This window comes from Haliaeetus leucocephalus, unplaced genomic scaffold, assembly GCF_000737465.1.
Source record: "Haliaeetus leucocephalus isolate CR32 unplaced genomic scaffold, Haliaeetus_leucocephalus-4.0 Scaffold556, whole genome shotgun sequence".
Classification (NCBI taxonomy): Eukaryota; Metazoa; Chordata; class Aves; order Accipitriformes; family Accipitridae; genus Haliaeetus; species Haliaeetus leucocephalus.
The window spans coordinates 4,943,348-4,969,314 of NW_010972992.1; the positions used below are offsets into that span (position 1 = coordinate 4,943,348).

The 25,967-nt window shown below is 44.6% G+C and overlaps 2 protein-coding genes across 2 annotated transcripts; one reads left to right on the forward strand and one right to left on the reverse strand.

Annotated features, from left to right (window-relative positions):
• Window positions 1-1,270: 1,270 nt before the first annotated feature.
• On the forward strand, window positions 1,271-11,514 carry LOC104837921 (solute carrier family 2, facilitated glucose transporter member 5-like). Its single transcript, XM_010577371.1, has 12 exons — window positions 1,271-1,327; window positions 2,942-3,040; window positions 3,492-3,652; window positions 4,168-4,292; window positions 6,928-7,080; window positions 7,164-7,289; window positions 7,580-7,767; window positions 8,158-8,268; window positions 8,775-8,876; window positions 9,286-9,361; window positions 10,494-10,621; window positions 11,284-11,514. The coding sequence occupies exons 1-12, from the start codon at window positions 1,271-1,273 to the stop codon at window positions 11,512-11,514; spliced, it is 1,557 nt and encodes a 518-aa protein (XP_010575673.1).
• Window positions 11,515-13,786: 2,272 nt separating this feature from the next.
• Window positions 13,787-25,115, reverse strand: CA6 (carbonic anhydrase VI). The gene is made up of 9 exons (XM_010577531.1): window positions 25,094-25,115; window positions 22,795-22,977; window positions 18,714-18,862; window positions 18,209-18,304; window positions 17,574-17,640; window positions 16,827-16,984; window positions 15,516-15,639; window positions 14,888-14,986; window positions 13,787-14,400 (listed from the first exon to the last, which is right to left on the reverse strand). Exons 2-9 carry the CDS (start codon window positions 22,814-22,816, stop codon window positions 13,787-13,789), a joined length of 1,329 nt encoding a protein of 442 aa, XP_010575833.1. The 5' UTR covers window positions 22,817-22,977; window positions 25,094-25,115.
• Window positions 25,116-25,967: the final 852 nt, after the last annotated feature.

Here is a 25,967-nt window from a genome sequence, read left to right on the forward strand (position 1 = left end):
TGATAGGGGGGACTGAAGCAGGAGTAGTTCCTGAAGGACACAGGAGTGTTCTTGAGGTGTGCTCCACTGTCAGGAAATCCTAGCAAACAGCATCCTTGAGGATGTTAACTTATAACAAATGCAATAAAAAAACAAATGACAAGAAGTCTAGGGACTAAGTTCCACTATCCTGAAAGTGACAGGGCTCTGTTCCCTTCCTATTTTTAGAGCAGAATGCTTTCACTTGGAGGAGGGGGGGCTGCAACCAGTCAAAGAATGCATGCAAGACACATGAACCGTTCCTGTTGCTAAAGAGGATGCTTTTTTTTTTGAAGCTGGCAAGCTGGCTGTTAAAGACAGACCAATAACAAGGTTTGGTTCCAATTTCTCTGGCTGCTGGAGGTATCTGTGAACTTTGCATTTCTCTGATAAACTCTAGAAATTGTAGTGGACTATTAACCAAGTCCTGTACTGTTCAAAGTAGTTTCATAGGGTAGGAGGTTAATACTAAGCCAGCAACACGTGGTATACCTTGTATGTAGAGGGAAAGGAACTACCGTGCTTTGGTGGAAAAACCGTCTTCTGTCAAAGAACTGTCAAAAACACAAATCTGAGAGGATGAATCTGTTCTCTGCGAACTAGAAAAGTGCCCTGAGCAAGTTGGTCAGTGCAAGGTAGGACAATGAGCAATATTTCAGCCCAAGGGCAGATACGCAATTTGTGGCTGCAAGAGAGTTAATACGGTTCGGTTTTATCGCTGTGGCCCATGGCAAACACCCTCTCTGTTGCCAAGGCAGCTCCCATGGAATGCTCCATTTTCCCTGGAATGCAGCAGCCTCTCCAGCTGCACGTCCCCAGTAGCCCATGAGCTGCAGGCTGAAGGAGCAGCAGCTCTATTGCTGTAGACTCATCTTGTCGATGTACATATAGCTGGGGGGAAAACAGCTTATTTAGCAGCTTTTGCGATAAGTCTGCCCCTTCTAGTTGGACAGATGAGCCTGTTTCCCCTGTAGCTAGGCAGCACCTCTGTCTGGAGTCAGGATCTGGCAAAAGAACATCTGACCTAGCAGCAACAGACTTGAACAAGGAAAAGAAAGAGAGGACACGAGGGAGTCACGCAGAGTACAGGAACGATCAGACAACGACAACTTGGCTGATAGAGCTTGTGGTTGATTGGATGTTTTCTGAAAAGTCACAGAGTGGGATTTTCTGCGTAGGGCGTTTCCATCCTCTGCGTCATCTGTTTTGGCTATAAAAGCCTGTAGTCAGCATCTGTGATTCAAACACCGAAATGAAGTTGAAAGGAAAGGAGGAGGAGAGCTCCGACTACGATGAAGGTTCAAAGGGGGTAAGTGTGCTGGGCTCTATACTTCCAACTTCAGCCTCCCCCGGAGGTGCAGAGCAAGCTTTGTGAGATCTGCAGGTACTTGTAGAGGAAGGAGAAGACCAAGATCTTTTCGGCTACCATATCCACAACTGCTCTCACATGGAGAGCAGAGATGCCTATGTTCTTAAACCCAGTTTATGTTTGTCTGCAGTGTAGTGTTGCACTGAGTCTCATGATTTTCTCTCTGTCTGCAGCTGACGTACCACATAACTTCTGTGTGACTTTCCCCTTCTGTGTGTGAGTTTTCTTTCCTACTTTCTAATCAGTTTTAGGCTGTAGATGCTTCTGGATGGGGGCTACCTTTCACAGCAGCATTTGTGTGGAATCTTGCACAGTGCAATGCTCGTGTACGCCAGAGGTTTTCCTAAAAGTGCTGAATGGAACAACACCAGTGCCTCTTCTGTGATCCTGGGATTTGTTTAGTGTGAGCAAGGCAGCCTGCTTTTCATCACCAATGCGAGAATGTCAACAGTCTCCTCCTAGAAAATGTAGCTGGAAGCCTTGGTTTCCTCCTGATCCTTAGTCTGAGATCAACTTGAATTTTGATCTCCTGCAGTGCCTTAAACTCTGCAGACCTCTGGAGGTGAGCTGCTGGAGCTTCTGAGGAATATAAGGAGTACCAGCAGCTATTTGGACAAATGTTCAGTTAGGGAAATGACAGGTCCTTCACGTGGGACATAAAACCTTGCAGACGTTAAGGCTAATGATGGTGGCAGAAAATTATATGTGTCTGAATGAAAAATTACTTTATTGATGTAGCAGCAATGAGATATATTAGTGAACTATAAAAAAAAAAAAAAACCCAAACAAACCAAACCAACAAAACCAACCCCAAAACAAAACAGCTCAGTCAACACAGCAGGGCCAGCCCGAGGACTGAATAGCAACTAAATTGTCACAAAAAGCAAGTTGCTTGTAACCCTGAGGACTGTGTACCCACAAACATGGTTGGTGTTTGATCCTACTCAGGATGGCGATTTCACCCTTCTTTTTAACCACACAGTGCTGCTTTTACACCCCACAACCAAGCCCTCGCTGAGCTACTTGGATAAATTCTAATTGGCTTCAGTGGCAATCGGATTAGATCCATAAACAGCTTGATCCTGCAATGTGGGAGGCAGAACAAGCCAGCATGTGAAAGCAGAACAAATGAACAGGAAAAGGATTTTGCCACTTCATGCAAAATCTTTTCTTTTTAAAGCTTTCTTGTGCCAATATCCTGTGTTATTTTACTAAGTAATTTGCATGTTGGAAAAAGAATAATTGCATACAATTTTTTTCCCTGCGGGGTGGTATTTTAAGCATGGTAACTTAAAGATTATTCATCATCCAAATGATCCATCAATACCAGAAAAGAGTAGAATGAATTACTGTAATGACTATGTGCAAATCAAGCAGAACAAAATGAGTTATAATGAAAACAACCCATTGGGCTTTCTTTATACAGTAACATGAAGTGAAGAACACAGAAGGCAAGTCTTAGGGTATTTCTTTATTTTTACTGAATGCCATTTACGCCTAAAAGCCAAACCTGCTTCTAAGGTGGTGTTTGAGTGTTTTCTTTCCCCTCTGCAGAAAATGACACTTCCGCTTGCGCTGGTAGCGCTGCTGTCTGCATTTGGATCTTCTTTCCAGTATGGCTACAACGTCTCTGTGATCAATTCTCCAGCCCCGGTAGGTTGGACCCTGGAGCGGACCGTGACCTAGGAGTAGGTTTACAAACAAAACAAGGCAGGAGCCTAACAGTTAGATTATGGGTGTTTGTGGGCAGATGCTTGTACTTCTCCGTGCTTCAGGTCACCAGACTCCCAGCGAAAAGTGGTTCCCCAGGGAAGAAAAGGGGATGTTGAGGCCTATAGCACTACTGTTCAGACTTTGCCCAGCAGAGACGGGGCACGACGAATGTCTTTCCTTCTGGAAACCAGGCAAATCCGATAAGGCAGGATAACTCGTAGTAACAGTTATCTAGCCCAGGCTTCTCCATCCCTCTCTTGCATTCATTTTCCAACTCAGCCATTCTAGTTTGTATCAAGACGTTTGTTTAAAGCTTTACGGTATTTGTTGTTAACTAGCTTTTACTGCGTGAAAATTTTACTTACTGTGCTAAGCGTGCTCTGTATTTCAGTACATGCAAGACTTTTACAACCGAACCTACTTCGACAGGAATGGAGTGCCTATGGACAGTGGCTTCCAGACACTGCTCTGGTCTCTTACTGTGTCCATGTACCCTCTGGGCGGCTTGTTTGGGTCCCTCATGGTGTGGCCTCTGGTCAACAATTGTGGCCGGTACGTGACAGTGGTGCTTAACATCCTTCACCAACAGTTTGCTGGGTTCAGATAAGACTTGCCTCACCGGTCACTCCAGCTTGCCAAGCCCATCAGGAGCATGATGGTGTCACACACACCTTGATCGCGAGGCAGATGGGCCGGTGATTAGTTGCTGGACTCAGCAATATGTGTTGTCTCCCATGCGCAGAAGAATTTATATGGTTTCAACATGGTCAAGGCCGGGCTGTATGCTGGGCACTGAGCCAGGCAGAGAGCAATGATGAAAGTCCTGGGCTGGGATGTGAGATCAGACCCAGCTTCTGCTGCTCAGGTTTCCTGAGAAACTGCACTTCTTCTTTGAAGCCTTCATTCCCTGCAGGAGAAAATGGGACAATCACCATTTTCCCTTTTATTAGTCTTTGAGAGGTGATTCATTTGAGTTTTGGACAGCATAACACAGAGGGGATCTGTCTGTTATTGGGCCCTTAAAAAGAAAAACACCTGAACCTGTTTTCTTTCCCATTACTTTGCAGAAAGGGCACTTTGCTGATAAATAACCTCTTCTCCGTTGCTGCTGCCATCCTTATGGGAACCTCAGAGCTAGCAAAAACATTTGAAGTAATCATCCTTTCACGTGTTATCATAGGAATATATGCGGGTAAGTGAGAGGTTGGATGGTAAAGGGAGAGCAATAAATATGTTCTTGGCTATGTAAAGGTTTTTTGTTCTCACGAGAGATGGTTTCACAGGTAGCATATTTTAGCCACACATCTACATAACAATGCTGTACTTGCTTGAATAACAGTTGTCATTTGCATGTTGCAGAAGTACTAAAGGTCTCTAGTAAACAATGGCAGTGAGACTGGAATTTAAGAAGTACAGAGGAGATGTGTGTCTGTAGATGCAGCTATCCTCTGCAATAAGCATCTGCTAGGCACTGGAGCTCCAACAGCCAGGAAACCTGCTGATGGTAATCTGTTTTCCCAGATATCTTAAAGCAGATAGCCTGGCTTTTTGTTTGTTTGTTTTTTGTTTTGTTTCGTTTTAACATAATCAGAAACAGAATAATCCTTCTAAGTCAAAGTCATTGGAGACAATGCCAGATCTAATAATCCAGTCCTGGAACTGACTGTTATTCCTGCAGGAGAAAAGAAATGTTAAAACGGACAGCAGATAGTTCAGAGCCACTGGATTTACTGCAAAGATAGTGGAAAGCCAAGGAGAATGGTGTATGTGAGTTGCTGGTGTAAGTGGTTCCATTAGAGCTACAGTAACGTGGAACAAACAGAAACCCAGAAGGGCTGGATATCTCATGCAGTACTGTACTGAGTGTGTGCAGAGCCAGGCTGATAAGGGTCCTAACAGCATTTAGGCTCAATTAATTGGCTTTGGGCTAGCGAGAGCGACATCCTCCGTGGTTTAGTAGTGAGTTGGGATATCCTGTGAAGATAAAATGAGAAAACAAGACACTGACATAGGAAAACAACTTGATCTGTAACATACAGCAATTGCAATTGGTGTGCTAAGGCAGGAAATTTATCTAGTCCAATGGTTTTGTTTTGGCTTTTGACTCTCCTAAGCCTGGCAGTTGCTCTTAGCATTGGTTCTCTGAATAAATACTAAGGGACCTGTTAAGTGTGATTACCTCTTTGCAGTTATTTATAACTTACAAAAGAATCTGCACCAGCTGTCCTGACTTGCCCTTCCCGGCTTGATCTCCCTTGAACCGTGGACTTTGTGTCTGGGGAGGGAAGCTGCTGAGCCAAGCCAGCCTGCTCCAGGCTCTGGTAGGGTCCAAGCATCACTCTGCCCAGCAAAAGGGCGGCTCTGGTGTATACAGGGCTCCACTGTGACAGGGCTGGATCAGCATGGGTCTGAACAGTTAGAAAGCCACTGTTAATTGAATGCAGTCATCCAGGAGTCACTGCTAGCATGTTTTAATCTGGGTAATTAAAGGGCTGGATGGAATGTGAACACAAAACACTACACCTCATGAGTTTAGTTTTATAATGTTTTTCTAGTTGCTTTACTACTTGTTTCTGTGCCTTTTGGCTTTCAGATAACAGTTTGATCACCTTTGTAACTCCAAGCTCTTGAAGGCTAGGAACTTTAGAAATGTAAGAAAAGAGTCTCATGTGGTCATTTGACTCCCAGAGTTTGGGTTTTGCATGCCAAGATTTACAGCGTAAGCATGGGAGCTGGCAGCTCGCTGGGGTTACTGTGGGTAACCGTGCAATGTTCCTCAAAATAACCTGGGTCCTTAGCGTCCTAGTTGAGTAGAAATACCTATTCCAACACGCTACCTGTAGGAGATCTCAAACCAGCAAAGCTCTCTGCAAAATGTTACTGAGCGATTAAAGGAGTAGTGAATTTTTAAAAGCCAGCAAGAAGTCACATCCCTCCACCCTCACATCAGCTTGTTTGGACACTGATTTCTTTTCTTGTTTTAGAAGAAGTAGAAATTCTTCCCCCCTTACAGTTTGAGTTTGTTTCCAAACCTGAGGTAGCACACAATTTTTCTTTGCATGTATTGTATTGAAGTACTTGGCAGACCCTGCTGGGAGGAAGCTACTTTTAGGACGATGAATACTGAGAGTCCCCAAATCATCTGCCAGCTTTGTAGGCAAGACAGGCTACTGCTAGCCTTCTTGGACTCCTAAAATGCTTTGCTGCTGAGCAGTTAATAAGCTAGACACTGAAAGCACCAGAAGGTGGGCAGGTTGCCCATCCTGCATGTATGGTTGGTTCCCTACTGTATTTCAATTGACTGGTTTTTAGTTGAGATGGGTGAAACAATCCAGATTCCTTGAATTAGCTCCAGCATGGGAATGCCTCTGCAGCTTAGCTACAGAGACGATTTCTGTCTTAAGTTTAAGATATGTGAGTGTAATATTGACAGCCTTGGCGAAGGGACAGCGTTACGTACAAACAGAGAGGTAGTGGGACAAACTTCTTTGTTTAACGGCTCCCAGAGAAAGCTAGATTCCTGGGCCTTTCTGAGGACACCAGATGCAGTGATGTACCTCTCCACCTACTGAGTGAACCAATGCCACGTGGTTTTTTTGTCCCATGTTCCACTGAAGAGTGAGGAAAACATGCACAGCTTATTCACTGGCCAGAAGATGACATTAATCTTCAACTGGAGCAGAAGGGTTTGGGTGTGAGATTTCCATGTGTCTTGTGGTCCAGCCGGGATCACTTTGGTCTCACTTGGGGAAAAGGCATCTTACTGAAGATGGTGAGTGTGCTGACATCAGGCAGCTGCATGTCTAACATTGTTCTCTAACTCCTAGGTCTGGCTTCCAATGTGGTTCCCATGTTCCTTGGAGAAATGTCCCCCAAAAATCTGAGAGGTGCTATCGGGGTAGTGCCCCAGCTCTTCATCACTCTCGGGATCCTTGTAGCTCAAATTCTTGGTCTCAACAGCATCCTTGGGAATGCCAAAGGTAAAGCCCTGGCTCGGGACTTTTCTGTGGGCTCTGTTGGGGAAAGATTTCTCACAGCTGTCATCTTGTCTCACTTGTTGCAGGCTGGCCCGTGCTGCTGGGGCTCACTGGGATCCCATCGCTAATTCAGCTCCTTATATTGCCCTTTTTCCCTGAGAGTCCCAGATACCTGCTGATACAAAAGGGCAATGAAGAGCAAGCACGACAAGGTACAGCATCATCCTTTAATGAAAGGGGAGGTGGAATGGGATAGATCTGACTGTGGGACATGACTGACAGCAATCAACGGTGAAGCAAGTGTGAAATTCTTCACTGATGTTGCTGGTGGATGGAATTCCTGCAACATTGCTCCTTTCTCTGCATATGTGAATCCCTGAATTCCCACCATGGAAGCACTGCTGCCTATGTCTTACATATTGTTCTGTCTTGATTTGAAGCAGGAGAGCTCACTGTAGACCTGCTCTCTGGGGTTCATAACTCGCCTTCCACTCCCAACTAGCTCTGCGGAAGCTGAGAGGCTGGGATGATGTAGATGACGAGATAGAAGAAATGCGCCAAGAAGACCAGTCAGAAAAGGAAGAAGGACATTTCTCCGTACTCAGCCTGTGCACTTTCAGAGGCTTGCGATGGCAGCTCATCTCTATCGTTGTCATGATGATGGGCCAGCAGCTCTCTGGGGTTAATGCGGTGAGTGGGAAGGCACGTGAGAAAGGCCAGTGGGGTGAGTAATAAAGGGATGGGACTTTAGAATGGATGATGTGGGCCAGTGCTGACACAGGAGTACCCCTTCATCAGGGACATTGCTTCTGCATCATGTTACGGTGGGTTGACCCTACCCAGTACCAAATCCAGTACACACATGTACTAGATACAAAGTCAAGCTGTCCTGTTACGGATAGTTTGGATGTTTTTCAAGTAATGTGCTTGTGCCTGGATCCAAACACCAATGTCTCCAGAAATCAAGGAATTCCGTTCCCAGGCTTCTGTGCACCAGTTCTAGGGTGTAAAAGCAGCCAGAATGGGATTCCCGTGTTCTGCCTTTGGCCACATATAAACACAGCTGTGGTTTTGCTGCAGGTCTTCTACTATGCAGACAGAATCTTCCAGTCGGCAGGTGTGGACAACAACAATGTTCAGTATGTCACTGTGTCGATAGGGGCCATCAACGTCGTCATGACTTTGATTGCTGTAAGTTTCTATTAGGGCTCTTCGAGTTCTAGCTTGTCCAGTCTCCCCTGTCCATCACTGTTTAAATTAGTTTATTGTTTACACATACTGTGAGCTGCTTTGCACAATAGGTGCCCTGCAGTGTCCCTTGGTTGAAGGCAGCTATGTAACCAAAGTGATTAACCATGATGACTTCTCATATGCCTCAGAAGTTTTCAATCTCTGGTCTCCAGGCTGATATGCCCTTTTTTGCTGTCCAGTGTTACCATGCAGGGCTTCTGTGCAGGGCTTCCATGCAGTTCTCACTGGGACCGGGTACTGAAGAACGGCCTGCCTATTCTCTCAGTGTTATTGACACATCCAGCTTTTTGCAGTTTCTGCGTGACTTCATGCCCACAATCCATCAGTAGATGGTGGAAATGTCCCTGGATTTCTTAGAAGACAAAGACTACCTTAATAAATTTTGCCGGAATAAGAAGTGCTGTGCCCCAGGTGTCTGGTTTGTCACCCTCTTCTGTCTCTTCCAGGTTTTCATCGTGGAGTCTCTGGGGAGGAGAATCCTTCTCCTTGCTGGCTTTGGATTGTGTTGTGTCTCCTGTGCAGTGTTAACTTTGGCCCTCAATCTCCAGGTGCGTAGTTGAATGGCTCAGGTGATCCTACCCATGCGTTTCTGGACCTTCCAGGGAACAGGCCACCGGTATATTTTGAAGTTGCTTCTACACCCTGGTGGGGAGGGGACAGTATGAAAGGTCTCTGTACTTGTATATCTACCTAAAGTAAACCCAGGAAAAGCTATGAACTTGCTTGTCTGAATACTACCCTCCAGTATGTCATGTTCATAATACCTGTTGCATCCAGTTGTTGGAAGGAAGGATCATACCCAGGCTATGATTTTTGTGGCTCAGTATGGACATATCTGGCAATGGAGGGTGACACAGGCTTTAGAATGCCTTCAAATCTTACTACAAATAGTGCTTTGAACATGTTGGTGATGTTCAGATGGGAACCGCGTCTAACCTGTGATTAAATTCTTCACAGACCACTGTCTCATGGATGTCTTACCTCAGCATAGTGTGTGTCATTGTTTACATCATCGGCCATGCTATTGGAGCCAGTAAGTATGCACACTCTAGTCCAGTCTCCTCCACAAGTTGGGTAAAGCCAAGTGTTCTCTTCGATTTCAAATCAAAAGCTTTGTGGAGCTAATCCAAGGAGATTGAGTTTCTTCTCTGTGTGGCCATGCACCTTGTTGATTGTCAGCTAGGCTTATTTATGTTCCAGTCGTTGGCCGGCTGCGTCGGTGAAGCAGGGGAGCATCTGGCTTTCAAGAGGAAAAGCAAAGGCACAATTGTGCTTGCGCTTGAGATTCCCTCAGTAGGATCTGGAGCAAAACTACGCTGAGATAGTGAGCCCTACCAACTGGGCAGAGATGCTGCATGCTTGCATCTGTAGGCAACAAATCAAATTAGAAGCGACTCAAATTATATGCGTGGCCCTGCGGATCACTTTGCAGAAAGGAGATGTGCAGATAGGGTGGATATTGGAAAGGCTTTGTCCTGACTCAGCTTCTCAGCGTGGTAGAGTTGTCTGTTTAGCTTGGAAAGCCCTTGCTGGATGCAGCAGTGCAGTTTTGAAACTCCTGTAGAGGTTTCGCTGGCAGATGGAATTACATAAAACCTTTCCTTTTCCATTTATGCCATCAGGCAGATTCAAGTGCTGGGGGCAGGGAGATTGCCAGAGGGAGAACACCAGGTCAGCTGGACCTGTGGCCTGACCCCGTTAATGAGAACATGGTCTTTTTCTGCTTAACCTTGCCACGGGGCGGCACTGCAGGGCACGGGCCTGAGGGCTCGTTCCCTGAGGTGTTTCTCCAACACCTGCACGTGTTGGCCTGTTTCTTTCTTTTTTCAAGCAGCAATGACTTGCTTAGTTGCTGCTCGTAGAGTGATCTCTGGAGAGACAGTTTGTGTTTATCAATCTTATTTTACAATTTGTGCTGGAGATGGGTTCGTGGTTAAGGTGCAACCATAGGAGAGAAGAGGTTGATTGCTGTGTGTGAGTTTAGGAAGTCATTTAGTTGCCCTGGTGTTTTTTTTTTTTATTTAATCCTTTATTTGATTTATCGGGTGTTTCTAAACACTAGTAGTTTAGAAACCATTGCCTGCCACTGAAATGAACAGTGTAATCTAGGAATTCAGAGTGGGAGAATTGCCTTTAGGATTTCCAAATATGCAACTACCTTCTAGGTCCAATTCCCTTTGTGATGATCACCGAGATGTTCCTGCAGTCATCCCGGCCTGCAGCGTTCATGGTGGGTGGGTCTGTGCACTGGCTATGCAACTTCACCGTGGGCCTCGTGTTCCTCTACATGGAGGTAAGATGCAATCGCATGACAGGGCAAGACTTCAGCCTAGAATTAGTATCTTCACCCCTGTGTTCTTAGAGAGCCTTTTTAATCCTGAGAGCTGTAAATGCCCAGGTTGGTTCCCAGTACCTGTATGCAGGATTATACATTAAGGGCAGGAAACTGATGCTAATCAGCAATTTTTTATCGTTATCTATCTGTTGCACCTGCTTTAAAAGAAAGCAGTTACTTTTCCAGGTGAATGTCTGATCCTGAATTCAGGAGCATGGAAAAGATTGCAAATTCCCCATCTTCCATTGGGTGATGGAGGGGGTGTGTGTCTCAGGGAGCCAATTTCGGCTTTTGATCTCGAGGTCACCAGTTCAAACTGATCCCCAGCGGTAGTGACTCATAAACTGCTACAGTTGCTGATTTTAGCCTGTGCAAAGGGAGCTGGTGAGTTTAGTTTGATTTATGCAACAGACCCTCAGCCTCCTTTTGCAGTAAATCCGTGGTGGTTTCCAATAAATCCATGGTGGTGGTATGAGAAGACAGAATCTAGAAGCACCCCGAACTTCTAGTCGTTCAACTTAAGATATGTGCACATCAGGGGTTCAGCATGTCGAAATCATGTCATGAAGGCAACCGGAGTATTGCCCTGATCCCTGCTCTGTCTTCTTTCGTTGTCTTAGGCTGGACTGGGGCCCTACAGCTTCCTCATCTTCTGTGCCATCTGCCTCGCCACTATAGTTTACATCTTCTTAATTGTTCCTGAGACGAAGAACAAAACCTTCATGGAAATCAACAGGATCATGGCCAAGAGGAACAAGGTGGAGATTCAGGAAGACAAAGAAGAGCTTAAGGATTTCCACATTGTCCCAGGCAGGCAGGCAGAAAATAAAATCTCCAGCAGCAAGCTGTGACCCAGCCCACTGTTTGGGCTGGCCCAGACATTTTTGAGGATCTGTTCAGTGGGAGAACAAATATATGGATTCATCGTTTGATACTGATCTTCATTCAGACTTTCTGCAAATTTCCCACAGCAGGAGTTTCCAAATAAGCCATTGTGTCTTGAGAGTGTTCTCACTTTGAGTAATTAGCAGGACCATTCTGCTTCATGGCATAGCCACTGCCAAGGCAAACTACCCATTCATGGTATTTGTCACAAGGAAAGGGCAATATCCTCAGCCAGCTCAGTTCCTGTGATCAAGTGACCTATGTCATAAGGTGATGTATGTCCCTGGTGTCCTGACTGACACATCTCAGGGTGACACAAGTCAGCACTTGGGCTGGGTTTTGGTCAGTTGTGTGCAAGGAGTGCAGCGTCATTCATGTATTTGAGGGTCCAGCATGAGTGATGCCAGGCCTTTGGTCCTCTGGGGTGGAGAGACTGTCAGTCGTTCTGAAGTAGTTTGTTAGATGGGCTGATAATGGCATTTATCCTGCCAACTCTCGTTCTTCCTTTGTGTGTTTCAAAGGACCGCTAGACTGGAAATGCATATGACTATAATCTCACCCCTACCACGCTCACCCAACTCTCCTTAAAATCAAACCTAGTCCTCAGCTGTGGCTGGTGAGTCCTTCCAAAGCCTTATTCTTGAGGTTAGGAGTCTTCCATCTGGCTGATGCTTATTCACAACCGTTTTATACCCATTTGCTCCAGTGGCACTCTAGTCTTTGAGCTGTTTAGCTCATTTCACTCCCTACTGTTTATACTTCAGTTGCCAAAGAGTAACAGTCCCTTTCTTAATCCTTTAATAACCCTCATATCCCTACTCTGTATGCATGAGCCAGTTGAAGCTCATTTGTCCCCCCAGACATACATGCTATTGAACTGAAACTTCTGATGGTTCTTGATTGAATGTGGATTTTATACAAATCCTTACAAAGAAAGCCTCTGCTCTCAGTGCTGTTGAAAAAGCCTTAAATGAATCTTTTTCATCTCAAATCAGAGACTTTTATTCTGTTTCCAATGTCCCCAAACTTTAAAAGATGAATTAACATTCATAACCCAGGTAGTAATGTGAGTTGAGGGTAAGAACTTCCCTGCTGCATTGCAGGAGTCAAATTCAGGTTGATTCCTGTGCAGTGGGCTACAGGTTGGAGCCTGTGTTTGCAAACGTGTCCAAACTTGTCCTTAGCTTCTCACATTGAGTTGCTTAAATTTAGTTTTTGAAATAACTCAGCTCTCGGGTACTTGAAACCACTTGAAAAAGTCTTCAAATGGTTTAGAGCTTGGTCCTTCTTCTGGTTTCTGGTTGTGTCCCCTAAGGGCACCATTCCACCTGAAGGCTAAATTGGTCTGGAAAAGCTCTGGGTCTAACGACTAGTGGCAATTCTCAGAAGAAACTGAAGTGCACACTGATAAAAATGGAGGGTTTCTTAAAGTATTTATTAGTTTAAGGGGGTTTGGGGTTAATTATGGCATAATTTAACATCGAGAAATTAAATTTAATTAATTGTTATGCAGGGCTGCTGCCCTTGGTTTTGAAAAAAGCAGAATTGTTGAAAACCCTGACATGGATTTTGTGTTGTTCATGGAGAGTGTCCTTCACATGATTTACTTGAATCTTAGAAAATGAGTTTTATACCTGCCCTCAAACATGTGATGTGTGCATGTTCAAAAAGAAGGTGTTTCCATGCTCTACATGCCTTTACAGAAAAGAAGGCATACCACTGATCAAAGCACAATGATTGCATATGAGCCTCACTCTGTCCTGCAAGGGCTTTATGTGTCCTTTCCTATGTGATATGTCTGCTGGGGAAGGGGTGGTGATTTGATGGTGAGAAATAGGAAGGAAGGACACATGCAGGGAAGATGGTGAGAAACTGAGACTGGGTGAAGGATGTGAGAGAAATTTTATTTGAGAAAGTGGCTCCTTTGAGCAAAGAGGACAGCTCTTTGGCACATAGGAAGATCTGTGTATGGGGAGCTAAATCAAACTCCTGGGAGGGATGTGACAATGCAAGGTAGTGGACTGTGCCAAGTTCTGCTCTGTTCTTTGCCTCTATCCCACCGATGGAGATTTGCTCTCTTGTTAAAAGGACGAGGAACACTAGCAGGTGCATAGTGAGCCTATACAAAGCAGGAGGAGAAACAAGCAAATAATCTAAGTTTTTCTCAGTTTCCCCAGCAAGCAGTTTGGCTTTTTCTGCCTTAAAAAAGAGAGAAGAAAAAAAAAAAAAAAGTTGGGGTCACTGACAGCTGGTGTCAGATTCCAGAACCACCCCACCCAAGAGGGTCATGGAGGTTTCTCCCCATGCTATGACATCTCCCTTCAGTTGCCCTGGTTTGCACAGTGCGAGTGCCCGAACATCTGCAGCACTGAGAACTTGGCTCCACAGGTTCACATGAGTCATCCAGCCTGCAAAACCATTGGAGAACGTCCCAAGAAGAGTGTCTCTGTCTTTCCCAAGGACAAGCGTTCCTCCAGCCTGGCTCACATACCCCTTCTGGATACTCTTTGCTTTACCAGCTGCTCCATTGAGCCATAAATTTGCTATTCCAGACTCAGAGGCCCATGCCATGCAGTAGTGCAGCCAATCTTGTTCCTTGTGGTACAGGGGGAAGGTGATGAAATGGCCTCCTATCCACAATCCCACATCTGTGCCCACGGTTATCACTATCTCGTTATCCCTCTCCTGTGTGGAGTAGGAAAGAACAGTCTGACTGCCAGCATGCTGGGCTTTTGTCCAGAAACATAAGGTGAAGGCTTGGAGAGACATATCATGGAGGGGATGAACGTTCACAAAACTCTCAATGTTTTCCACAGGGAAGTAGAAAGCTGGAAATGTGCTGGATTTAATACCTGAAATAACAAAAAAGCCAGCTGTTACGTTTCCTGCTGTGCTTATGAATCAGCCCAAAACCTGAAGAATATACCCATAGGAACTGGCAGAGCTGCGGCAGTCTTAGGTGGCTTGAGCTGCAGTTACTGGCGTGTGTTGTACCAACAGGGAAGGGGCTTGAAATGATGAAAAGTTAGCCCCCTCACCCAGCTGTTTGGGAAAATAACTTTTTTCTCTTCTTCTTTTCTCATCTTGTGTAAAGTAGAGATGATGATTGTTTATCCTAGGGGAACTGTGAGCTTAAATTCCTCACTGTTTGTAATAATGTGCTTACTTGTTGCAGGAGAAAGCTGCAGTTGCTGTGGGAGTATCTAGATTAGGGCAAGCTTTAATGATGCTGTAGTTGAAGAATTTCCATCAGCAGGTCTCGATATGGGACAAAATTCTACCTGCACATATCAGTACCAAACCCCTTAATGATTTAGGCCACAGATGTGCGTTTCTTACCTATGTGGCTCACTCCATTCAGCAACTCTCTCTTCATGTCTTGGAGCTGCATCTGGATTTGTTCCAGTCTGAGGTTGAATTCTTCTGCGTGGCATTGTTCTAGAGTAATCAGACAGCGGAATTTACAGAAGGCCAGGACCTGCACATGGTAGATTTTTTTTTTTTCTCCTTTCTAGTTTGTAGGTTTGGGGAAAACCTTTGTTTTAAAATGCAGCGTCTCACCTCCATATGGTGCCTGGCTAATCAGCCATGCCAGAACTGTTTCTACAATGGTTAGTGTACCTCACCCATATGGATGCAGACACATCTGAACCTAGTATTCTTGTGTAGTGCCATGTAGTACCACTTATCTTGGGAGACCTGTGTGACACCATTGCAGTCAAAACAAAGCGCTGGCACACAACCTGCAACCACCACTGCACCATTAGCAGCAAGTTGTATTGGCCCGGGGCAAAAAGGCATGTGGGCCATCTCCACCTGCTGTGCAGGGACACTGCTACACTGGTATTCCTGGGAAAGGTGATCTCCAACATGCCTAGCTTAAGTGATTTGCAACTTAACTCCTTCCATGTAGGTCTCCTGACTCTCCCCAGGGAAAGCCTGAGTCGTGCCTGCTGACTGCCTTTACCTTGGGTGAGTTTGGCTCTGAAGGAGGACTCCACCACGCGCCCGTTGAGGGGCTGAGCATGCCGGTAGTCGTTGCGCAGTGTCCTGTTTTCCCAGTCCAGCAAGGTGTTCTCTAGGAGGCTGATCTGCGAGCAACACAGGCTTATTACAGAGGGCGATGGGAACAACAGTTTTGCCTAGAATTGCAGTGCAGATTTTGCAGCTCAGGATTAAACCCAGCAATATGTTATAGAGGAACCCACAGGGTGGCTTGCTGATTATTAGCAGGGGAAAGGAACAGAACACGAGGGCTTTTATCAGCTAATTCATGATAAAGGTATTTTGCCTGAAGGAAGTTTTTAACACCTGCCTGATGGTATGCATAGATGGAGATTTTGGTGCTCTTCTGTAGCATACTGTTTTCTCACAAGTGCCTACTAGCCTTCCCCCTACCAAAAAGAGTATTTCTCTTTCAAATGAGAACCCACTGTGATCCTCCACTACTCTAGTCTCTGCTTTATGATGTTGCTGTTCTAGAAGAAAAAGTTTCTGATGCTTCTTTTTCATTAAGAAAGATGAACCACTCTGTAAGACTTAACAGTAAGCTTATTTTAGTTGTGTTTACTTTTTTTCCCCTGCTAAAGCCTTTGTCCTCACAAGGCAGACAGAGAGAAGAGAAGGGGATCCTGCCATGTGATGGTATTCAACTGCTGAGACAAGTGGGGTTACTGCCCAGTGCTCCTGTGCACTCAACAAAGACCTCTGTAATGCTTCTGCTGGAGCCTGGATAACCCTTTCCTGTCATACAGCCAAAACTCACAGCAGGCCACTCCTGAAATGATCCAATCTAGCTGCACAATGTACGTGTAGACAAGAAAAAACCTGAAATACGCTTTTAAAAATGTGCCAATTATTCTGTAATTATTTTAAAGTTATGAATGGCTCTTTTATGTTTTGGGGGGGCTGGTTTTGGACTCTTTTGCAGTAATTTTTGCCTTGTTGATTCTGAGTGGTCTCTTCCTTTTTATAGTCCCTCAGTATGGTTGAGCTTAACTGAGCAGAGAGCTTTGTTATCACTCACCAGACCTCAGGTAAACTGCTGCTATACAGAAACTAGCCCTTGCTGTGATAGAGCGTCACGGTGTCATTACAGCCACCTGTAATTCCAGTTGCTCAGGAGTCTGTCCCAAAAGCCCTATATGAGAAAAGTCCTATTAGCTCTTCTGTCAGGCTGTTCTCAAAATCACAGGAGGACAGAAAAGGAAACTTGTGTAGAAAGGTGAAGCGCGGAGGAAAGAGAGGCTGCTCTGTCTGGTGAACAGTTATCACTCACCTGCGTGTGTGATAGGACAATCGGAGAATGGAAGATGGTCCAGATCACACTCTCGAAGCAAGGTGGGGTTGTTAGTGAGCCCTGGTACCTGTAGAAGTGCGAGAGGTTTTCTGGCAGCATGGCTTGGACATCCAGAGAAATGAGCTTTGTTGATTGACCTCAAAAGGAAACAGAGAGGCAATATTAACAATTAATGGGGAGCAAAGAGAAAGGCGAGAGTGGTGTTAAAGCTGGGATTGGCAAATCACTTTGCCCAGAGCACTGGTATATTAGACCTTTGGCAGAACTGGATGAAGATGGAGGGAAACAAATGGTTCTTTCAGTGGGTTTACGGTTTGTCATCCAGAGATACCTGGGGTCCTGGAGGTGGTGGGCAACTGCACCTCGGTGCTTTGCCACTAACTGTTAGTCCTCGCGGGAAGCGGAGTGTATTAGTGCAGCAGAGCACCTGCTGTCTGGGTGTACGGACTGCAGGACTGTAGGAAGTTATCAGATGGTGCCGCAGTGTGTTGCGTAGACCTACCGGGAGTATGTTTATTGCTGCCTTGAGCATCTTCCACACCACCCTGCTGTGTGGGCTGCTGTTTGAGATACGTGGGCAGGGATGGTGTGAAGTTGTGCATGGCTGAGGATGCTTGGCCGCATAATTGCAAGCAAAGCAGCAGCAAAATGTCTGTCCCCAGACCCAGTACATATGTACAGGCTTTGAGAATATCAAGTATGTAGAAAGGCATTCCCAGGTCTTACCTGCAAACCTGATTTTTGCCAGTTTGGAAATGAATTCACTGTAGTAGGTATTCTCGAAGTGCCCATCCTAAACACAGCATAGAAACTTGAACAAAAGGTTAGTGACCTGCCTGTCCTTCTATAGTACTAATCAGCTTGGGGGACTAACTGATGAATTGGGAGATAAAGAGAACAAATACTATTGCAGATCTCTTGGTAGGCTGGACAATCCTAGGCATAATAAGGTATGTACACATAGATCTCAGAATAGTGAACTGTAAGGATCCTTTTTCACCTTTCATTTCTAAACGCACACAAAATCAAGTGTTCCCACTTGCAAATCAGAGCAAAGCCTTGAGGTACAGCAGGGAGAACCCAGCTGCCACACCTGATAATCCCTCTGTACTTCTTATGGGACAAATTTTTCTGGGGCTCCCAAGTTTTAATGGCTGGTATTGTGTGAACCCCAGATGACATAAGGGAAGAACAGTCCTGCTATGGCATAGCTTTCTCAAACTGATGGCAGACATCATCTCTCAGGATAAATGTGCAAACCTAGTGCAGGCTGCTTGTGTCTGGACCTGCTCAGGCTGCGATTGTAGTATAAACAGTGATCACAGACTGGCTTTGCTCAGCAACCTGGGCATCAAACCTACCACATACAAGAAGGCAAGCACAGCCAATCCATTTGGTTTGTCTTTGGCTTCTTCAAAGCTTGAGTAGTCAGCTGAGTTGTAATGGACAATGTGCAGCTGTCAGAAGAGAGAAAGGGTCATTTAGGAAGAAGTGATAAATGGCTTCCTCCGTGCTTTAAAGGACCAAATACAGACTGAAGGGAGAGTCACCATCCCACCTCCTGCTGCTTGTCCCTTGCAGCACAGCCAAATAGACCTTTAGTTTAATAGGTCTGTGATGAATGTGGAAGAACAACCCCTTCTTTGAAAGATATTAGTGCTATTGCAACGGCTTTTCTTAGTCTTTTGTGCCAGCACCATCAGGCTCAGCCCTTGCATTGCACCAACCACCTGCACTTACGGGAGCCCTGTTTCTCCCATTTGTCTCTGCCTTGCTTCCTGCAGGCTTTGTGTGCTGCAGCCTCCCATTTTCCAATTGCTATACTTGCAACGCATCCTCCCTCCACACCGCTCCATTCACAAGTACCTCTGCAAAGTATCTCATCCCGTCTATGGTGTGTTCAGAGCCGCTGGTCTCCAGGTCCAGGCCACCCCAGTGCAGATGCATCTGTACAGCTGTGTAGAGGCCTGGGAGCCCTCCGGAGATGTGCATGGTGGGTGGCAAATCAATCTGAACTGAAAAACAGGATTGGAGACAGCAGTGGGTGCAGCCATGCCCGTTCCTGTAGCTACGCTTACAGTGCCTAGTGCTGTCTGCTAATAACACCCTCTCTCAAATAAGCTGGCACAGTCATGTTCAGGGAACTAACTCCAGTATGCAAGGAAAAGCACTGAAGCTTAAAGCTAGGTGTGCTTAAAATCCTTCCTGACCTCAGGCTTCTGCACCACAAAGACCATACCGGGCACAAAGATGACTGGGCACTAGCTGTGTCTGCAGACTTCTTTTCCATCTGAGCAGCTCTGGGTTTTTCCTTAGGCAGTAATAAGTGTGCTTTAAGACTAATCTCTTGCACAGTACATCACGTCTTGCAAGGCAGTGCACAGATTTGTTAACTACTTTATTTCTGAGGAAGAAAAGGGGGATAGAAATCAACAAAGCGGCTGGCCTCATCTAACCTGTCATCATAATTTCCAGTGGTCTGGACCCTGCATCTTCTAGGAACAGGCATACTGGGCCAGAGCCCTGTAAGTTTGAAAAAGCCGTGTTAATGCTTGAAGGATTTGTAGAGACAAATCGCTTTGCTTCTCCTTGCCAAGGAGTATTCACAAAGAGACTATGAAACATTTCTGCTAATGTACTGCCACAAATCACATATTATGTTAATAAATACACTAAATCTAGGAGTGAAAATAGAGAATTGGCTCATCCTAATGAAAACCCAGAGCATGTTATAAAAAATAGCAACTATCCTTGCAAAAGGTATCACAATATATGATTCATTGGTCATAGTTTGGGTTTATGAGAAGTTTCTTTTGTTTGTAAGCTGTTTACAGACAGACAAGATGAAAACATGTTTCCTTGTAACATCCCAAAGAGTCTAGAGTGGGGGGAAAAAAACTATCTACCTTTTTACATAAGATCCCTGCTGACTGCCTTTCATAATTAGGGTTATTTACCTCAAGTACCTCACTGTGGTTTCTGCTTTCTGCAAACACAGCCGGAGAATTATGTTCTGAGTTTATGGGAAGCTTAAGTCTTCTGTAAGATATTTTATGCAAATACTTTGCAGAAAGCATGAAGGTAGGTAACAGCCCAGTTTGCTTCTACTTTTCACCAGCGTAAAGTGTGTGTGGAAAGCGTGACTGCTCTGAGCTGGAAGTGCCTTACTCCTGCTTAGTTCTAGTTTTGCCAGGCAGTGCAAAATTGGCTGGGATTATGCAGTGTGAATCTGACTGTAACTGTGCCTTTCTCTAGCATTTCTGCTCTGCTCTCTTGTCCATTACTGCCTTACCGATTACAGCACATGCAGCAAGCCTATTTTCCCATCTCTGGCCTCTGAGGTGGTTGAGTTTAATGAAATGAAGGCCACATTTAAGGTCCCACTTCTAAAACGAATCTGCTACTGGAGGAAGCATGCGCATCCTGCATGGATGACATTTTAATCATCCAGAGCTGTGCATGTCCTTGCTACCTGCTAGAGGACCAATCCTGTTTAAAAAAAAAAAAAAAACAACAAACAAAAAAAACAAAACGAAGTCCAAATGCCAAATACAAAAGGCTTCATTAACTAAGGTTATCTGTGTGAGTGTGTTTGCACACAGACATTCTGCACTACTGCAAATAGGCTTTCTCAGGTGGCATTTAGCCTGGTAATTATACAACTAGAGAGAAAGTGTAGCTGGTTTCTTAGGTGAGACACTTGGTTTTCAGATCCTGAGAGCCTGTAAGGAGAGTCCTGTTGATAAATCCATCTCCTGTCCCTTTCAGATCAGCTGAATGCTTTCTATTGTGGCCCAGTGGAATATTTTCCTTGACAGATGTTGCTACCCTGTCCCATCTCACTGAAGCCAGTAGGAAAACCTAGCCTGACTTCACAGGAGCTGTGAATAAGGACAGTCGTTTGCCTTTGTTCTTTACTAAAATGCCCTGCATCAGATAATCATTGTTCTGATGTTAACAAAAGAATAGGAAAATACACACGTGTGGTCAGATCTGAAAGCTAGACCTGCAGAAAGTAATTTGTAGGCAGTCAGAGTAGCAATGTTGACATGAGAGCTTCTAACTGAATGTAGAGCTTGTGGGGGCAACAAACAGGAGTTATGATTTTCAGAAATAAAATCACAACAGTTTTTCTCTGAAGGCAGTATGTCTCTCATCACTTCATTTCCTTGCTCTCACACCATATTTCTCTCTCGTGCTCTGTTACAGAGACGAAGAAAGGACTGTTGTGCAGGATTAAAGAGCTACCAGCTTTATGTTCCAAACACCTTCCCCCAAAAATACTCATTCCCTCTCCACTGCAGCTATTAGAAAATTGTCTCATTGCTCATCTGTAGTCCAAAAGCATTATCCCAACAGTACCAGCTGATTAATTATTTAGACAATGAATTACAGACTGCAGCAGGGGAATCCAGGACCTCCTAAATGATAAGCCTTGCCCTGAGACTGTGTGGCCCAAAGCAAGGCTTTTAACCCATGCTGTGCTTCAGCTTGCCTTCCTGAGACCTGAAATACCAGTCCTCTGACTATAAGGGAGGGATTCTCCTCAGTGTTGTACATTGTATGAACTATATCTAACCAAACCTTGCATGCAAACTTGCTGTTGAACTCTGGGTCTCTATTCCTATCACTTCTAGTTTTTATTATTGCACAGGGGAAAAAAGATGCATTTTCTGAATGCAGAGAGGAGTCAGCATGACCCAAATACTACTCTTTACTATTGTCCTGCAGTCTTGTAGTTCACTGAAAGAAAGGGTCAATCTAGAATGTTCTAGCTGCCTTTCATCCCTTTTTAATGTCTAACAGAGAAAATATCTTGCGGAAATATAACTGCCTTTTTTTTTCCCTCTGGTTTATATATGTGTTTCTGGAAAGCTTTCATGTGTGATTGAGGAAAACACCAAAACTAGGAGAGCAGAATGAGGTGAGATAGTAAAGTAAGGTGAGTGTAAAAAAAAAAAAAAAAAAAAAAAAAAGGGGGGGGAGCGGGGGCTTTGTCTGGATAGCACTTCAATCAGCTAAAATGAATAATCTGTTTCTGCACTGTCATGAGCTTGACATACTCCCAGGACATCTGCTCAGCCAAGGAAGAAAAACCCGCCTACTGCTACAGCACAGTTTGCTCATTCCATCGCATTTCAACTTAGTGTGACTTGCTAGCCACGAAAGATTTGCGATCATGTTCTAGCTACGGCAGAGTGTTGAGATGAACACACAGGAGCTGTTCCCATATCCTGCACGTGCTGGGAAAATACATACCTGAAGTCATAAAGTCTCCTTTATGTCCCAAACACAATGTAATAAGTGCATGCTACACTGCCTGGTGGAAGCCTCCAGAGGATGCACTACAGCCTGCTTCAAAGCTTAAAAGCAGAAAGCTGTCAGGTTCAGGTATCTCTTCCATCAGTTGTCTCAGCAGGAAGGTATGTTCTTTCTCCCACTGAATGCACTGCAATACTCAACCCAATATGATGCACAGAAAGCTGAACTCGGCAGTACAGGACACTAACAAAGTGGTGTGGATAAAAAGGGTTGGGTTTTCAGGACAGCCCTACTATTAAAGACATCTGCATTTCAAAAATGTAAGGCCTTTGCTTTGCTGCTGCTGGCCTGTTCCCTGCACTCTTGGCTGCCAGCATCACCGACTGTCATGGAAGCAGTGCATGGGAGGGCCCTGGGTGCTGCATGTGCAGTGATCCATGCATGTACGAAGCCATGGCTTGGGGCAAAATGCAGCTGGAGCGGATAGGCAGCACTTGCTTCCTTGTGCCTTAGAGCTTCTCTTGCTGACTAAAAGATGACTGACAGCTCGAGCTGTTGCAGGACCAAATAAACTCCTTGAGCCCTATGCCCTGATTTCTGTTTCAGGCTGCTGCTTTGTCAGCAATGACTTCTTGACCAGCTCCTCTTTTTAGGTATGTAATGAGAAGGATCCCCCTAGTCTTACCAGAGTGACCGTTGTTGGTCATTGTGAAATCCCCCTGCAAAGGCCCGTCATAACCACTCAGCTCTAGCTGCAGCAACTGGGGGTTGTACCTCACTTTTTTCCTCTGGATGTCAATTGGAGATTGGTGTTTGCCAGCACAGTCTGCAAAGTGCTTTCCCCAGTGCTCTTCATCCAGTTTGCCTTCTGTGTGGAGGAGAAACAAACCAGGTTATTAGGACATGGTGAGAACTGCTGTTAGCTCAGGAGTCAGAAAACTCTCCTCATTTGCCAGCAGGGCATGTCAATCTAGTTATTATAACACTAGGACTTGCAACAATAAAAGGTTCTCTGCCTTCCCTAGAGTGAAAATATATGTTATTCTGTCTGCAGGACAACTGTGCTGCAAAATAAGAAACCTGCATTGCAGTAATAGCTTACTGGTCACTGGAGATTGAACCTCCACCAAAAGAGAAGCAGTGTTCATATAGAAATGGGGATTTAAATGTGTCTCAACTGCCAAAGTTGTGGAGTCGGGTTCTCAACTGATGTGAGAGTGAATAGGACCAGGGCAATGGGTGGGAAGTCTCTGCTTAGCAACTCTGCTGCCAGTTCCTGATCCTATTTTTAACTAGGGAGAGAACTAACAAAAGAAGAATAGGAATGAAATGGTTTAAACAAAATGAACCTTTTATTATATGTTTTCTGGGATAGGAGTGGTCTGGGGTGGCTTTGATGTCCTGGGTGTGTTTTTATTAACGAAACCCACCCCTTTCCTCAGCACAGTGCTATGCCTCTTCCTGGTGCCCCCTTTTTACACACAACAAATAATGAGAAAGCGATTCATTGCTTTTGTGAGACACATCCTTGTGTGGAACAGGACCTGGGCATCCCAATTTCTGGATTTGGTTGATTGCTCTGAGCTTTCGATGCCCTTCCAGCCCCCAGGCCTAATAGACCCTAAAGGTCACGCTAAGTGTTTATACCAGCTCCTTTTCCTGCTCAGTGTCACTGGCTCAGACACAAACCTTTGACATGGGACTAAGAACTAAAGGGCTTAGCTTCACCTGCACGTACTCATAATTTCTGCAAGTATTTAATACTAAAAATCTCTTGTGGTCACCTATGGAGGAAGCAAATGTGTAAGAGACCTGGCATGCTGGATGCTAGCCTTTTTCCAATAGCTTTAAGCCTCTTAGTCCTAATTTGAATCTTTCCTGCAGAGGTCTGGGTGCTGCTGAAACTCTTAACAAATGCTTGAACCTTTTAAGGCTATTTTCCCTCTCCATAGTGCTGTATTTAGGACTTCAAGGATAAGTAGGAATTTTGATGCCATCTCTGTCATGGCTGTGACTGACAATCAGTAAGGAAACCTTTTCTTCTTCACCCCAGAACTGCAATATATTGATCAATGTCAGAGTCATGTCTGTCTGAGACAAACAGAGCTAGAGCTAAGGAGTAATCATCACGTGATTGTTAAACTCACTGACCGCAAATCCTGCAGAGATGGTTTGGAAGGAGAGGTGATTGTTGTAAAAAGAAAATAGTTCAAAACTACTTCAACGTCTTCCTAATTTTCAAATTATTATAATTACAGCCGCACCTAAGGATTTGTTACTATTTGCTAATTCTTTTCTTTTTATTTTGTTTAAGTAATGTCAATTTGCAAGTATTTGTTTCCTGACATTGATTAAGTATGGGAGGCTTAGGAGATGCAGGCAGCCTGGCCAAAAGAAAATCCAGAGAGAACTTCTGCAAACGGCTTAGTGTCCTAATTGCGATGTTGCATCTAGTCAACAATATCCTTTGTTTTAGCTTGATTCCCAGCCCAGTGAAGATCATACAAGGACTACCATTTACTTCAATGAGCTCTGCAAACAACCCCCTAAAACAAATGAAAATCAGAAAAAATTTCACAGAAAATATAAATGCGTGAATAAGTAATTCTTAGAGACTGTACTGCATGGAATATGACAAAAAAATAATAAACAGCCAGTTTTTAAAGCTTTTCCTTCCAGTATCATCCAAAGGGCAGCTTTTATTCTAACACATTGTAAAGATTTCGCCCATTGTTTGAACCTCATTGGTCTGCCAACTCTGACAATGTGTCCTAACCGCACAAAGGCATAAAAAGGGGTGACATTGAAGAGAATCACTTTCAAGACACACAGGCATCAATAAAGTGGAATAAATTAGCTGCTCTGTGGAGATCTCTCACTAACGGAAAAAGAGTCAAGCTGAGTGTTGTTTCTGCAGCACAAAAAGGATGGGAGTGTCTTTTACCAAGCAGTAGCAATCCCCAAACAGCCTCATTTTTCATTACCTTTGTATGTCCAGTGCACTAGGTGAGAGCAGCCCAGATGCACCAGGAGCAGCTGGAACAAGACAGCTGTGATCCACATGTCTCTCGCTGTATCTGCAGTCAGAACCAAAGTGGAGAGTTCATTTCTTTAAAAATCCTCAGGAAGTATAAATACTAATTTACTCCAGGTATGGCCTTTCCAGCACCCATTCCACCCTTCTCCTCACCCATCCAAAACATTATTGCCATAGAGATACTTTATTTGGACAGCCAACTTTAAACGCTAAAGGTACTTCATTGATTCTTTGAACCAAGCCGCCTGTGCAAATGGAACAGGTTTCCCCCGATGGACAAAGCTGATGGCCTCGGAGTCATTGTCTGACCCCAGCTGCTGCACGCTCTCTGCCCACTTTTCCTGTCCATTCATTCCTGATGAGCAGGTAGAAAAGCTTCCTTGCAAGTATCCTTAAAACAGTGCTTTGTAAGCAAAGATACCTAACAGATCTCAAAACACTGTCCTGAGGTGGCCAACTGTTTCCTTGTTACACAGAGGAAGGAGCCAAGGCAGAAGACATTTAAGGGGCTGGTTTTCAAAAGTGCTGAGTATTCACAATCTTAGTAGAAGTCAAAATTGTAGAGACTTAGCTCCTTTGAAAATCAGACTTCTCAGGCCAGATTTAAAAGTGCTCCACACCCACAAGACCAGTATTTCAAAGCATGTTGCTTTCAACACCTTCCCTAGTCACTGAAAATCTAGTTTTGAATGTGAGAGAGTTGCAACCTTTGGAAAATTCAGCGCTCTGAAAAAATCTTTAGACTGTTGAAAGATACAGGCATGATACAAGATACTGAAACCCTGATGACTTCTTAAAAAACATATGGGAATTCAAATAAA

Excerpts from the sequence above, each read along its gene's own strand:
- CA6 (XM_010577531.1), bottom strand. The coding sequence starts at position 22,816 with ATGACCAACAACGGTCACTCTG. Across the intron at positions 14,987-15,515 it reads CAGAGCCAAACTCACCCAAG|AACAATGCCACGCAGAAGAA; the intron begins GTAAAGGCAGTC and ends TGATTACTCTAG. Across the intron at positions 14,401-14,887 it reads GAATGGAGTGAGCCACATAG|GTATTAAATCCAGCACATTT; the intron begins GTAAGAAACGCA and ends TTGTTATTTCAG.
- LOC104837921 (XM_010577371.1), top strand. The coding sequence starts at position 1,271 with ATGAAGTTGAAAGGAAAGGAGGAGGAGAGCTCCGACTACGATGAAGGT. Across the intron at positions 3,041-3,491 it reads TGATCAATTCTCCAGCCCCG|TACATGCAAGACTTTTACAA; the intron begins GTAGGTTGGACC and ends TCTGTATTTCAG. Across the intron at positions 4,293-6,927 it reads TATCATAGGAATATATGCGG|GTCTGGCTTCCAATGTGGTT; the intron begins GTAAGTGAGAGG and ends TCTAACTCCTAG.